This window comes from Dermatophagoides farinae, chromosome 5 (assembly GCF_024713945.1).
Source record: "Dermatophagoides farinae isolate YC_2012a chromosome 5, ASM2471394v1, whole genome shotgun sequence".
NCBI classification, from domain to species: Eukaryota; Metazoa; Arthropoda; class Arachnida; order Sarcoptiformes; family Pyroglyphidae; genus Dermatophagoides; species Dermatophagoides farinae.
In genome coordinates, this window is record NC_134681.1 from 907,675 (window position 1) to 919,591 (window position 11,917).

Sequence of the window (11,917 nt, forward strand, 5' to 3'; positions counted from 1 at the left end):
GCTACTTCTACTAATAATAATAATTGTTATTATTATAAAATCAAAGGATCAAAGAGAATTTTTTTTTGAGACGATTTAAAAAAAAAAAAATTTCCCTCAGAAATAGAATGTACACAATGAATCTGTGCACTCACCCCGCCGCTACGCAAGTTTTTTTTTCTGGAATGAAATACATAGCCTGTTGAATTTGAAAATCTACAATAGTGAGAATACATAAGCAGAGGAAAAAGAGAGAAAAAAAATTTTCTTAACAAAAATTTTGGCCACTACACACCAATACACATTGTTTCTCACACTTTTTGTTGTTGTTGTTGTTGTTGCTGTTTCACAACTGATGAAACACCATAGGAGGGAATTCTTTTTTCACCATCTTATTTTTCACATACACGATTGAAATGTTATTTGGATTTGCAATCATTGATGAATGGTGTGAATTTAATATGCCACTACTTCAACACTAAATGGAACAAAGCTACAAATATTTTTTTTTTGCATAGGTCTTCTTCTTCAATAAAAAAAAGCCAGAAATATTCAAAATGTAGTGGAATTGTTGCACACTTCAAGCTAGGTCTTATCATTGGTTGGTTGGTTGGTTTTTTTTTGAATTTTGGTTACGTATATAATGTTAAAAAGAAAAAGAAAGAAAACCTGCGCAACCTGGATACTAGTTTTCATTTCAAACTTGTTGCTTCGTATACTAACATACTTCAATCAAAAAAAAGGGGAATTTTTTTTTGCAATGGAGAGAGATTGTCGTTTGTTCGTTTTTATAATATATATATATATGGGGACGTTGTATAATCATGATAAATGGCGGGCAATTTGATTTTTGCTTTATATCTCTGGATGCTCACTGCATGCAATCATACAACATTGAATAAAAATCAAGATAGATGAAACAAAAACCAAAACTTTTTATAAGCATGCAGAGCTTTATTTCAACATTTCAATGGCCACATTTTGGCAAGTGGACTGTGGATATATTGGTAATGTATTTAGGTAATAATAATAGTAAACCAAGTCGTACAATGTGCAATTGAGATTTTTTTTGTTGTTGTTTGTTGCCAGCATATCAATGGTGAACATGTAAAATGAAACGTGGCCAAGCAGGTATACATGAACACACACACACACACACACACACACACATGACCACATTTTCTATCTATAAATCTTTGGTAAAAAAAAAATAACCATGATAAAACAACGAGAGCAAAAAAAAAAAATAAATTTCTTTTGGGCGCGGTATAACTTATGGCAAAAAAAGGGGCTAGTATTTTGTTCATATACACACAGTGGTCATCATTATTATCGTTGTTGTTTCAAATTTAAAAAAAAAATTGAAATGCAATGAAATTAATACAGAACAAACAATTGTGAACAAAAACAAACTGTGTGTGTGTGTGTGTTTGTTTTGTTTAACAATATTAATCATTATCATCATCTAGAATCGATTCTTTTTTTTTTGTTCAAAAATGAATGATTGGAATACAGAAAAAAAAATTTTTTTTTGAAAGAATCTAAATGAAAATTAATGCCACCTGTTGATGTTCATTTAAAATTATCAAAATATTAGGATCATATCGATTGTTTTCGATTCTTCGATTTATTGATGATATTTAAATGATATTTTCTCCTGTCATTTCCGGTGTCAAATTAATTTTTTTTTATTGTTCTTTACTACACATTTACACACACGTACACACTCAATCATTACACACTGGCTAATAAATATTTAAAACAAAAAATCATTACAATTTTGATCGTTTGGGAAAGTCCAAATTGTCTGTCTTCCTGTACAAACAAGAACAAAAATACGTCGATTATCGTAAATGTAATGAAACTAGAAAAAAAAACAAAAAACAAAACGATTGGGAGGAGGAAAAGGAAAAACACACACAGAAATTCATTTGAAATTATAATTAAGAACTATAATTTATCAGCACATTATTTTGTTTTGCTTTGCATATAAATTATCGATAAAAAAAATTTTTTTTTTTCCTGTTAATAGTTTCGTTACATTTTGTTTATATATATTATTTATTATCGATTAGGTGTAGATCAAACGAACAAAGTTATAGGTAAACAACATCTTATGAAAAAAAAATGATAATGAATCGATCAATCAAATTGTTTAATATGATGATGATGATAATGATTGTAATGATTTTGAATTTATTTGAAAATACAAACATTACTTATATTATAAGGTTGATCATTTATAAATTGTTGTTTATCATCATAATAAAGTAATAATCATTTTTGTGCGTGTGTGTGAATGTGTGTGTGTGTGTTCAATGAATTTTAAATGAGTTACGAGAGTGAGAAAATTATTGATTCAATGGATGGAAAATACGAATATTTATGAATATCATCCAATAATAAAATAAACATAATCGATTCAAAGAAACGGGAAATATAATAATTTAATTGTTCAAAAATATTCGCCATCGGATATCCATCGATTTTTGCACTTTATACTTCAATCGATTCATCATTCTGTCCATTACGATATTTGGCTGGCAAAACACATCGTCCTTTTTGGCAAAACTATTATTATGATGGACAATGGATAAATGGGACAATAACAACAACAACAACAACAACAACAAAAAAAATGAAAACGATAATTAATTAGTCTCTTAACAATGAATGAAAATGAAAATAAGGATCATAAATCTGTCGTTTTAATTACTAAAATCAAAAACGTATGTCAACAAGTTGAAAACAACTCAAAAAAAATTGACATATGTTGTTTTTTTAATAATAAAATTAAAGAATATTCTACCAAAAAAAGTATAACAATTTGTCATCGTCATCAAAAACAAGGCACCCATATTAGCAATAACAACGAGAAAAAAAATATGAAAATCCGTCTAGAATACAATTGTATGTGTTCTCTGTCATTGTGGTGACGGATGTTTGTTTGTAGTTTTTTTCTTGGTTTCAAGAAAAAACGACAAACATATGGTCATATTTTTTTTCTGCTGCATTGCTTATGGTATGAAGAATATCAACAAAAAAAAAATTTGATAAGACAATTGGCGACAATTGTCAGAAATGAAATGAAATAATTTTTTTTCATATCTAACTAATTTATGATTCATAATTCATGATGATGAAATGTATATACTTACTCTTGGATTAGCTCCACTTGCACATTGTACATCATCTGGTGTATAAATATCTTCCATATCTTTTTGATTACCACGGAATATAATACGACAAGATGTCATACATGGTGCACCATCCAATCCTCGCTATATTTGAAGGAAATAATAAATTTACAAAAAAAAATAATCATGAATAATCTAGCTGTGAGAAAAAAAAACGAATAAATTCCCACTTACATTTATAGCAACAACACGTGCACGATCATCTTTATATGTACGTTTCACTTCATTAACATGTTCAGACCATTTAACACGACAAGCATTATGTTCAACAGGTGTTGGATTACGGCCAATAGCCAATGACCAACCGACAAACATGGTAATGATTGTCACCATGGTGATAAACATAATTGATGTTGATGAAAATGATTTTGCCATTTTTTTTCACTCTCTTTCTCTCTCTATCTCTATCTGTCTCTCAAAATAATATGCTTTCACTTTTTTTTTATTTTGCTTGTGAACGAAAACAAAACAAAAAAAAAAAGAAAATTTTAAAATTCACAAATACACAATGTTTACGATATGAATGATATAATACGAATGATAACTCATCAATTGATCAACGATGGCTATTTATGGATGAAATTAAATCCGGAAGATTATTTTCAACTTTGAAACTAGATTATAATTATTTTACCATTATATCTATAATGGTGATTGGGGGGTATTTGTTAGCCATATATATTAATAATAATAGCAGCCCCATTCGGAAATCGGATCAACAAATTTTCCTATTTCCGTTAGTGGAAAAAAATGTAGGGTAAATTATTAATAGGAAAAAAAACCGTTAGGTTTTTTTTTTGTTTGCACCAGTTTTTTCTTCTCACTAGTATTTTTTTTCACATTCATTTTATTTCATTTAAAATAATGATATGATATGATTTGATTTGGCAACAAATGAAAAAGTGAAAATAATTTTTTTGTTTTGTTGTTTTTTTTTATTTTAATAAAATACATAATTATATAAACTGACTGACTGAACTAGAACTATGTACTCTATAGATATTGAGTGGTTGGCCCAAAACAAAAAAACAAAAAAAAACAAAAAACAAAATAAAATGAAAAATACATTTTTACACATTTTACACAAATGAATGAACAACAACATATGATTTTCCACATCATCATTATTATGATGATGATGATGATGATGATGATAATGAACATTCATCAACTGAATCGGTCATCGTCCACCATGTATCTGGATAATGATATTTTTGTATCTCTAAACCTTCACGTGGTACATTAACAAATAATGATGGTAAATATTCTAATTTCGGTAATTGTCCCATTGTTGATTGTCTGGATTTCTGTTGTTGTTGTTGTTGTTGTTGTCGATCATTTTTGTTTGAAGAATTTGTGATTACTTGATCATCATCATTATTATCGATTAAATTGGTTGGAAAACAATGTAATTGTTTACACATTGTCGATGGTAATAGTCTACTACGCCAACCAATACGACGATACATATCTTCTTGTGAATCTTTTTCAAACACATGTATTCGTGCATGTATCGTGAATAGAATTGGATGTAATTCTTCTTCATCGATTTTTTTCTCTCGAATACCATCGGCATCTAAATCTCTTGGTATAGTCATATCAATTAATCGTGTTGTTGGTTTTAATACATAAATACCATCTGAATGTATATAATGTAATTGTATACCATTATTACGAAAACGTCGTTCAATAATAGATTCATCATGACGTTGTAGATCTTCATTCAATATGCATAGATTAAAACAAGCATCGGTTATTTTCAATCGAATTTTTGATCCATTTTTATGTTTATGATCACCATTTGCTCTTTTCAATGTTGACCATAATGTTTCATAGCAAAGAAAATATGTTACTTCAAGCATATCAAATGTATTAATGATTCGTCGTACGAATGTTTCAAATACAAGCATTGCCAATGGATTCATAGATTCACATTTATTCATATTGGTCAATAATTCTAATTGTGAATCATAGCTATCATGATTACTTATGAATGGTGAAAATAACAATTGATAAAGAACATAGATTAAACCGATTGTTATGATTAGAATCAAAATCGAATGTTTTGGATGAAATAGAATATTCAAACGAACACGACGTACAAAACGTTTGGTTTGTGGGCCATTAAACCAACGCCAATTTCGAAGCATATTTCATATGAATGTGGACAACGTTTATGATTCAATGTTATTTAAATATATATTGACTGGATAAATCGAAATTCTTCGTGAAAAAAAAAAACAATTTTTTTCTAGTTGAAAACGGACAACACTTGAACAATACTGTGTGATGATAATAATGATGATGACGGCATAAGTAGAACAGATAAGGATGGACAAGAAGAGAAAATATCACAGATTTGTGGATGGAAAATTCTTTATTTTTTTTTGTTTATATTCGTAAAATTCTATGAAACAAATTCAATGAGCCATATATATCGATCGATCAATGAATAGAATCAGAGAGACAAAATTTCATCAACATATATCGGCTATTTCGATTCATTTATGAATCAATGTATCATAATAGTGGTAGTATATGTGATTTGCTCGTAAAATTATTAAAAAATATTGTTGTTGTTGTCATAAATTGTGATGGTAATTTGATTCTTGATTATCCAAATTGAAAATAATTGATGTTATTAATTATTAATCATATGTTTAATAATTACAGTGAAACAACAATCTAATAATATCGAATGGATCAACAATCCATTAGTAGCTCAACAATGATGGGAAAAAAGCCAAAATATCCTGATCCTAATCTTGTCGATGAATATGTCACTGCTGCAATACAACAACGTTATGATATCGATGATGAACCATCGCGTGGTAATGAAGGTGATGATGAAGATGATGACGACGACGATGATGATGTTGTACGTAATGAAGTTGATGATGAAGTTGACGATGATGATGATGATGATGAAGTAGTCGTCGACGAAGATCCAAGTTCAAGTTTGGCCACAGGTTCAGGAATGATTAACCATGGACTAGCTGATCCAATAATCGGTATTATTGATCATGATTTCAATCAATCATTAGCACGACAACGTATATCGGCAATACAGAGTCGTATGAAAAATTTTGAAACAATATTAACACATCTTAAATGTCAATTAAATAATATGCATAAACATGATAATGAAATGCTTAAAAAAGTGGTCACTTTAAACGATGAGATTGCTGAATTAAATCTATTAGAAAGTTATGAATCATCGAAATTAACATCAACAACAAATTCTATTAATAATCATCATCAAACGGAAAATTTTTCCGATTTAGTTCTTGCTGCCGCTGAATATGGCCATCATCAACAACATTCACATCATCATTCAATAGATTCATCATCATCATCATATCATATGATGAAAAATACTAATTACTAGAACAAAAACAAAATTTCTAATCAATCAATCAATCAATAATCAAGTACAAAACAATTGTATTGAATAGAATTTTCAATTTGGATAGGCTAATTGATATTGAATTATTCGATTCCTTCATTCTCAACAAACACTTTTCCAATTTTTTTTTTGTTTTGTTTCACTCAACAATAATTGTGATTTGATACCTCAGAAAAAAATTATCATCATCATCATTATCATCATTATTCACAACTTCCATATAATAATAATTATATATCAGGTATACAGTTGAATAAATTTTTTCTTGCATTTTGTATCAAAATTTTTTTTTTGTTGAAAAAAATGATATAAATAAATATATTTATTATAGATCAATAAAAATAAATCAATTTTTTGTTTTCATTCTTTCAATCGATGGTTTGTTTGTTTGTTTGTTGCATTTGTTTGTCCACCCCATTGCATATACACAAATCAATCGATTAATCAATCAATCAATCAATAATAAAAAATAAAATATTTAAAAAAAAAATAATAAAAATAAAGTAGGAAAAAAAATTTCAAATCAAAAACATTAATATTTTGTAATGCAAAATGAGAGAAAGAGAGAGAGACAGAGACAGACAGTTGAGAAAATGAGGTGTGTTGGATATATATTATATTATATATATAAGTTTTTAGTTTCACTCAAAGTATTTTTTTTTCTTGGTGAAAGAAAGACCATATAATAGAGTTTGTGACCAATGAATTTGAAATTATTTATGAAAGAGCAAGTAATCTTGTTTCTTCTTCTTCATTTTTAACAAGCAGAAACAATATTTCATTGTTGTTGTTGTTGTTGTTGTCTGGATGAATATTGTTTAATCAAATGATTTACAATTTTAATCATAGCGGATAAATCTATTGATAATTCTTGATTTGTACGCTGTAAACGTTGATTTGATTCATTCAAAATACGAATCGATTGTTGTAATTCATCAATTTTTGTTACATTTCTATGATATGATATGATATGGAATGAAATGAAATGTGAAAAGGATTAAAATGTTTGTTTATGTTTAAATATTTATATATAAAACTTACTCAAATGGTATCACAGTAATACCATTATTATCTGATGATGATGATGATGATGTAACGGATTGTTGTTCGAATCGATTTTCAATCATACGAACATGATCAATAATTTGTTTCAATGATTGTATGCCATTTGAATCTATATTTCATTTTGAAAATTATAATTAATTTTATTATTATAAATTGTTTGTGGTTGACAGACCTGTTCCTGTTGTGGTTGTGGTTGGTAACAAAGTGTTACGAGTAAAAAATTCATTCGGTGAATTCGGTTTATTATTTGAACGATGATGATTGATAATTTTGAATGGAGAAAATTGTTCACGACATGAATCAATTGATTTTGATGATGTAAACGAATCATTCAATGATGATCGTTTACTATCATCATTATTGTTATTATTATTATTAGTTTGATTTGAATCCATTACAATACAATGTTCTAAATCGAACAATGCCGGTGATGATGGTGATACACGTAATGGTACTGGATGACGAATATTTGGATTAGTAGCAATAACATCAATTATATTGTAATCAAAATTTGCTAATTTTGCTGGTGATGTATTATTATTGGATACGATATTATTATCAATACTACTATTATTATTATTCTGTTTGATTGTTGACATGTTTGGTGAATCATTAGTGAATCGTGTCCAATTTTGACTATGTCTTCGTTGACAAGATGATGATGTATCGTTTTTTATTGGAAAGCTATCACCACCACCACCACCACTAGTACCATTTTCAGTATTCATCATTTTATTATTATTATTGGAATGTTGTCTACTTCCACTACTAATTGATCGAACAATACCAATAGGCTGTTTTTGTGCATTATTCACCATTGAAAATGTTGTTGATGTTGATGTTGATGTTAACATCATTAATCGTCGATATGCTTTTCGTAATGGTAATGGAAGTTGTATAGGTAATTCTACTTTATTACGTCTAAGTACAACCAAATGCATGGCTACACAGAATTCAGCATATGATAGACCACCATCTTCATCGATATCGGATAATTTCCATATATGTGATAAATCTTTAATATTGAGACCGGATTTTTCAAAAAATATTTTTGCAACATTAGCCTTTATTGTACCGGTGATACAATTTCCTTGTAATAATTTAAATTGTTTAGTATAATATGATTGTTGTTCCTTGGTTATGGACCAAAGATCCAATGAACATGAATCAATATCATCATCAATATCGAGTCGATCTAAATCTTAATAGATTAATAGAAAAAAAATATATATATTAATTACAAATTTTGTTTTGTTTTGTTTTGTCAATATCATCATACCAATGCTATCCATAGTGAATTGGCCATAGCTATTCTGTTCGGGCAATGATGTTGTTGACAAAGTTTTTATTGTTGATTTAGCTGCAGCAGTCTGTTGATGACTAACATTATCATTATCATTATTATTATTAAAATGATGATGGTTATTATTGTTGTTGCTTATATCCGGTGGATGAAAATTATCATTATTATTATTATTATTAATCTTTGTACTTGTTGTTGTTGCCGTTGTTGATGATCCGGAAATTGTATGTACCCGTTTTAATTTCAACTTGGTTTTCGTTGATGCTGGTGGTGGCGGTGGCAATACTATTTTTTCTCTTTAAAAAAAATAAATAATGGCCATCATCATGATCATCGTCGTTAGAGAGAGGCGAAAAATAGGTGTAAAAAAAATTTTTCCAAGAAAAAAAATTTGCATATTTGAATTTTTTTGGTTTTGTTTTAGAATAATAATCCTACTTACTTATCAAAGTTGGACATTTTTTTTTGTCGTCAATACATCAGAACAAAAACAAAAAAAAATCACATTCGATATTACATATATAAATGATGATGATGATGATGAAAATATTTCAAATAATGAAACTTATTATCAGCCATAACTGTGACCAAATATTATTATGATGATGATGATGTCGTTATATGAGTGATTTGAGTGTGTGTGTTTGTGTGTATGTGTATGAATGTATGAGGATTTTTATTTATTTTTATTTTCTTTTTCCTCTTCTTCATTCATTCAACAAAATATCATCATCATCATCAGCATTTATGAAATATGGATAGAAAAAAAATGATGACCAACATTATCATCGATGATGATGATGATGATGAACGTATTAATAATATATAGTGATGGATTGTTTTTGAATCAAATCAAAATTGATTGATATTTTAAGATGGACGTTGTTGTTGTTGTTGTTGTTGGCCAATTCTTCATAGAATATCGAATATCGAGAAATAGCGAGAGAGAGAGAGAGAGAGAGAGAGAGAGAGAGATTTGTTTTTTAACAAAAAAAAGAATTTAGGATTATTATACAATCACATCACACATATATTGTTGTTGTATTCATTCAATCGTCATTATTATTATCGGTCATACACTCACACACACACACACACACACACACGGACATATATAATAATAATTTTTTTTTATATATGCCTACCTTTGACTATATAATACCTGGCTTAATCTTATAGATTGCGTAGTATCATCATCATCATCATCATTCAGATATCATATTTATAGACAAACGAATACATATCAGACACACACACATACACAATAAAATCAGTATAAAAAAAAAGTTGCCTGCATTATAATAATAATAATAATATAAGAAAGACTGGTTATATATTCAATTTGATTATTTATTGCCTGAAATAAAGAAACTTCATCATCAACATCAACATCAACAACAACAACAAAAATATTGTGCAATAAGGTGAAAACACAAGAAAAAAAAGAAACGAAAGCCCAAAGAGAAACACAGAGAGACAGAGAGACAGAGAAAGAGAGAGACTGAAAGAAAAATCCAGACCAAATATTAAATATACTCATCATCATCATCGTTATACTGTGTCATTGCATTTATGAATAGTTTTGTTTTTTTTTACAATAAACATAAAAAATACTTGCATGCATGCAGGGTTTGTTGTTGTTGCTGTTGTTGTTGTTTTTTTTTTGAATCAAAAATCTTTTTCATTTGATTCAATTCAATTATTAAAAATCTTGATTCTTTTCATCGATTGCACTTTTTTCTTTATCACATTCCAACAACTGTAAAAGTTTCCAAAAATTTCGAATATAACTTTTTTTTCGAAAAAAAACGTGTTTTCCTAACGATTCGATTGGACCAAACTTTTGTATTCATTCCAATTTTTTCAAACGAAAAAAAAAATTTGTCTTTTATTTTCATTACAGAATTGAATAATGCGTGATCACGATACAATAACGGTATGTTGATTTTGTTTAATTTGTTTGCTGTTATCAAAATTGTATACATGAATCGTTTGTGTCGTTTTTTTGTTGTTGTTGCTTCTGTGTTTAGATTTCTCCGGCTTTATTCGATTATTTATTAGCTAAAAATAATGCTAAAACTGCTAGCAGTGATAAAAAAATCACTGAAGGTGAACAACAAACGCCATCTGCAATTTTTAATGACAAAATTCCATCATCATCATCGAAACAATCGAAGGAAAAAATGTCCCCATCAGCTGAGAATTCCGATAGATCAAATCTAATGGCATTTCCAACATTTGATCCAAATTATATTATGGTCAATATAATAACATTGATTGATTTGATTCATTTTTCATTAATATATTATTATTATTTTTTTTTCTTAGAGACATGCAGCATTTGATCCAAGTATTCTATTATATGGTATACGTGGTGAATATGAACGTAAATTTCAACAATATCAACAATTATGGCGACAAAAATGGGAAGAATTAGATCAATTAAATAAAGATTTACATCGAAAACATAGTGAACATTTACAAAAAGAAATAGATTGTTTGGAGAATCAATATTTTCGTGATCATTATATTCATATGGAAAAACCATGCCGTGTACATGAACAATCGGTTATTGATTGTTATGGTAAAAATTATGGTCAACCATTATTATGTCGTCGTGAAGTGGAAAAATTTTCCAATTGTGTTGAAACAAATCGATTGAAATTATTGAAAGAAAAATGAAAATTGATTTGTATTCTGTATTTGAATTGAATTGTATTGTTTGTAATTTGTTTGTTTGGATAAAAAACAAAACAAAACCCAATATTTTTCGTATATTTATAGAATAATAATAGTACTGAGTATGTCCAATTCTGAATACATTTATTATTTCTATATGTTGATGATGTAATCATGATGCAATCAATTTGATCTATATATTTTTGACCGGAAAAAAATTTCCATTTTTTTTTGTCTCTTTCTCTCTCTCTCTTTCTATTCATTGTAATTGTCATGCCATGATCAGAA

At 28.1% G+C, this 11,917-nt stretch overlaps 5 protein-coding genes across 12 annotated transcripts; 2 read left to right on the top strand and 3 right to left on the bottom strand.

Annotated features, from left to right (window-relative positions):
• Positions 1-2,110: 2,110 nt before the first annotated feature.
• LOC124493852 (uncharacterized) lies at positions 2,111-3,723 on the bottom strand. Its single transcript, XM_047056963.2, has 3 exons — positions 3,351-3,723; positions 3,138-3,260; positions 2,111-2,550 (listed from the first exon to the last, which is right to left on the bottom strand). The coding sequence occupies exons 1-3, from the start codon at positions 3,549-3,551 to the stop codon at positions 2,476-2,478; spliced, it is 399 nt and encodes a 132-aa protein (XP_046912919.1). The 5' UTR covers positions 3,552-3,723; the 3' UTR covers positions 2,111-2,475.
• Positions 3,724-4,092: 369 nt separating this feature from the next.
• LOC124499700 (uncharacterized) lies at positions 4,093-5,624 on the bottom strand. The gene has a single exon (XM_047063648.2). The coding sequence runs from the start codon at positions 5,324-5,326 to the stop codon at positions 4,304-4,306; it is 1,023 nt and encodes a 340-aa protein (XP_046919604.2). The 5' UTR covers positions 5,327-5,624; the 3' UTR covers positions 4,093-4,303.
• A 227-nt stretch (positions 5,625-5,851) lies between these two features.
• Reps (RALBP1 associated Eps domain containing) lies at positions 5,852-10,985 on the bottom strand. Of its 8 annotated transcripts, none has more exons than XM_075731297.1 (6): positions 10,569-10,985; positions 9,393-9,860; positions 8,927-9,246; positions 7,820-8,848; positions 7,624-7,756; positions 5,852-7,535 (listed from the first exon to the last, which is right to left on the bottom strand). In XM_075731297.1, exons 2-6 carry the CDS (start codon positions 9,407-9,409, stop codon positions 7,361-7,363), a joined length of 1,674 nt encoding a protein of 557 aa, XP_075587412.1. In that variant the 5' UTR covers positions 9,410-9,860; positions 10,569-10,985; the 3' UTR covers positions 5,852-7,360. The 8 variants fall into 8 exon arrangements, with proteins under 8 accessions (XP_075587412.1, XP_075587409.1, XP_075587415.1 ...); XM_075731294.1 differs by lacking the exon at positions 10,569-10,985 and adding an exon at positions 10,096-10,470; XM_075731300.1 differs by lacking the exon at positions 10,569-10,985 and adding an exon at positions 10,096-10,469 and having other exon boundaries at positions 7,820-8,842.
• LOC124499030 (uncharacterized) lies at positions 5,875-6,928 on the top strand. The gene has a single exon (XM_047062879.2). The coding sequence runs from the start codon at positions 5,875-5,877 to the stop codon at positions 6,562-6,564; it is 690 nt and encodes a 229-aa protein (XP_046918835.1). The 3' UTR covers positions 6,565-6,928.
• LOC124499707 (uncharacterized) lies at positions 10,595-11,771 on the top strand. The gene is made up of 3 exons (XM_075731304.1): positions 10,595-10,886; positions 10,981-11,208; positions 11,279-11,771. The coding sequence occupies exons 1-3, from the start codon at positions 10,863-10,865 to the stop codon at positions 11,630-11,632; spliced, it is 606 nt and encodes a 201-aa protein (XP_075587419.1). The 5' UTR covers positions 10,595-10,862; the 3' UTR covers positions 11,633-11,771.
• Positions 11,772-11,917: the final 146 nt, after the last annotated feature.

What these genes read in the sequence shown, in the direction of transcription:
- LOC124493852 (XM_047056963.2), bottom strand. Translation starts at nt 3,551, where the DNA reads ATGGCAAAATCATTTTCATCAACATCAATTATGTTTATCACCATGGTG. An exon ending in CACGTGTTGTTGCTATAAAT is followed by an intron (nt 3,261 to 3,350) that starts GTAAGTGGGAAT and finishes CTTCAAATATAG; the next exon opens with CGAGGATTGGATGGTGCACC. An exon ending in CAAGTGGAGCTAATCCAAGA is followed by an intron (nt 2,551 to 3,137) that starts GTAAGTATATAC and finishes TCATAATAATAG; the next exon opens with TTTTGCCAAAAAGGACGATG.
- LOC124499700 (XM_047063648.2), bottom strand. Translation starts at nt 5,326, where the DNA reads ATGCTTCGAAATTGGCGTTGGTTTAATGGCCCACAAACCAAACGTTTT.
- LOC124499030 (XM_047062879.2), top strand. Translation starts at nt 5,875, where the DNA reads ATGGATCAACAATCCATTAGTAGCTCAACAATGATGGGAAAAAAGCCA.
- Reps (XM_075731297.1), bottom strand. An exon ending in CACAACCACAACAGGAACAG is followed by an intron (nt 7,757 to 7,819) that starts GTCTGTCAACCA and finishes AATGAAATATAG; the next exon opens with ATTCAAATGGCATACAATCA. An exon ending in ATTACTGTGATACCATTTGA is followed by an intron (nt 7,536 to 7,623) that starts GTAAGTTTTATA and finishes ATCATATCATAG; the next exon opens with AAATGTAACAAAAATTGATG.
- LOC124499707 (XM_075731304.1), top strand. Translation starts at nt 10,863, where the DNA reads ATGCGTGATCACGATACAATAACG. An exon ending in GTGATCACGATACAATAACG is followed by an intron (nt 10,887 to 10,980) that starts GTATGTTGATTT and finishes TTCTGTGTTTAG; the next exon opens with ATTTCTCCGGCTTTATTCGA. An exon ending in TTGATCCAAATTATATTATG is followed by an intron (nt 11,209 to 11,278) that starts GTCAATATAATA and finishes TTTTTTTCTTAG; the next exon opens with AGACATGCAGCATTTGATCC.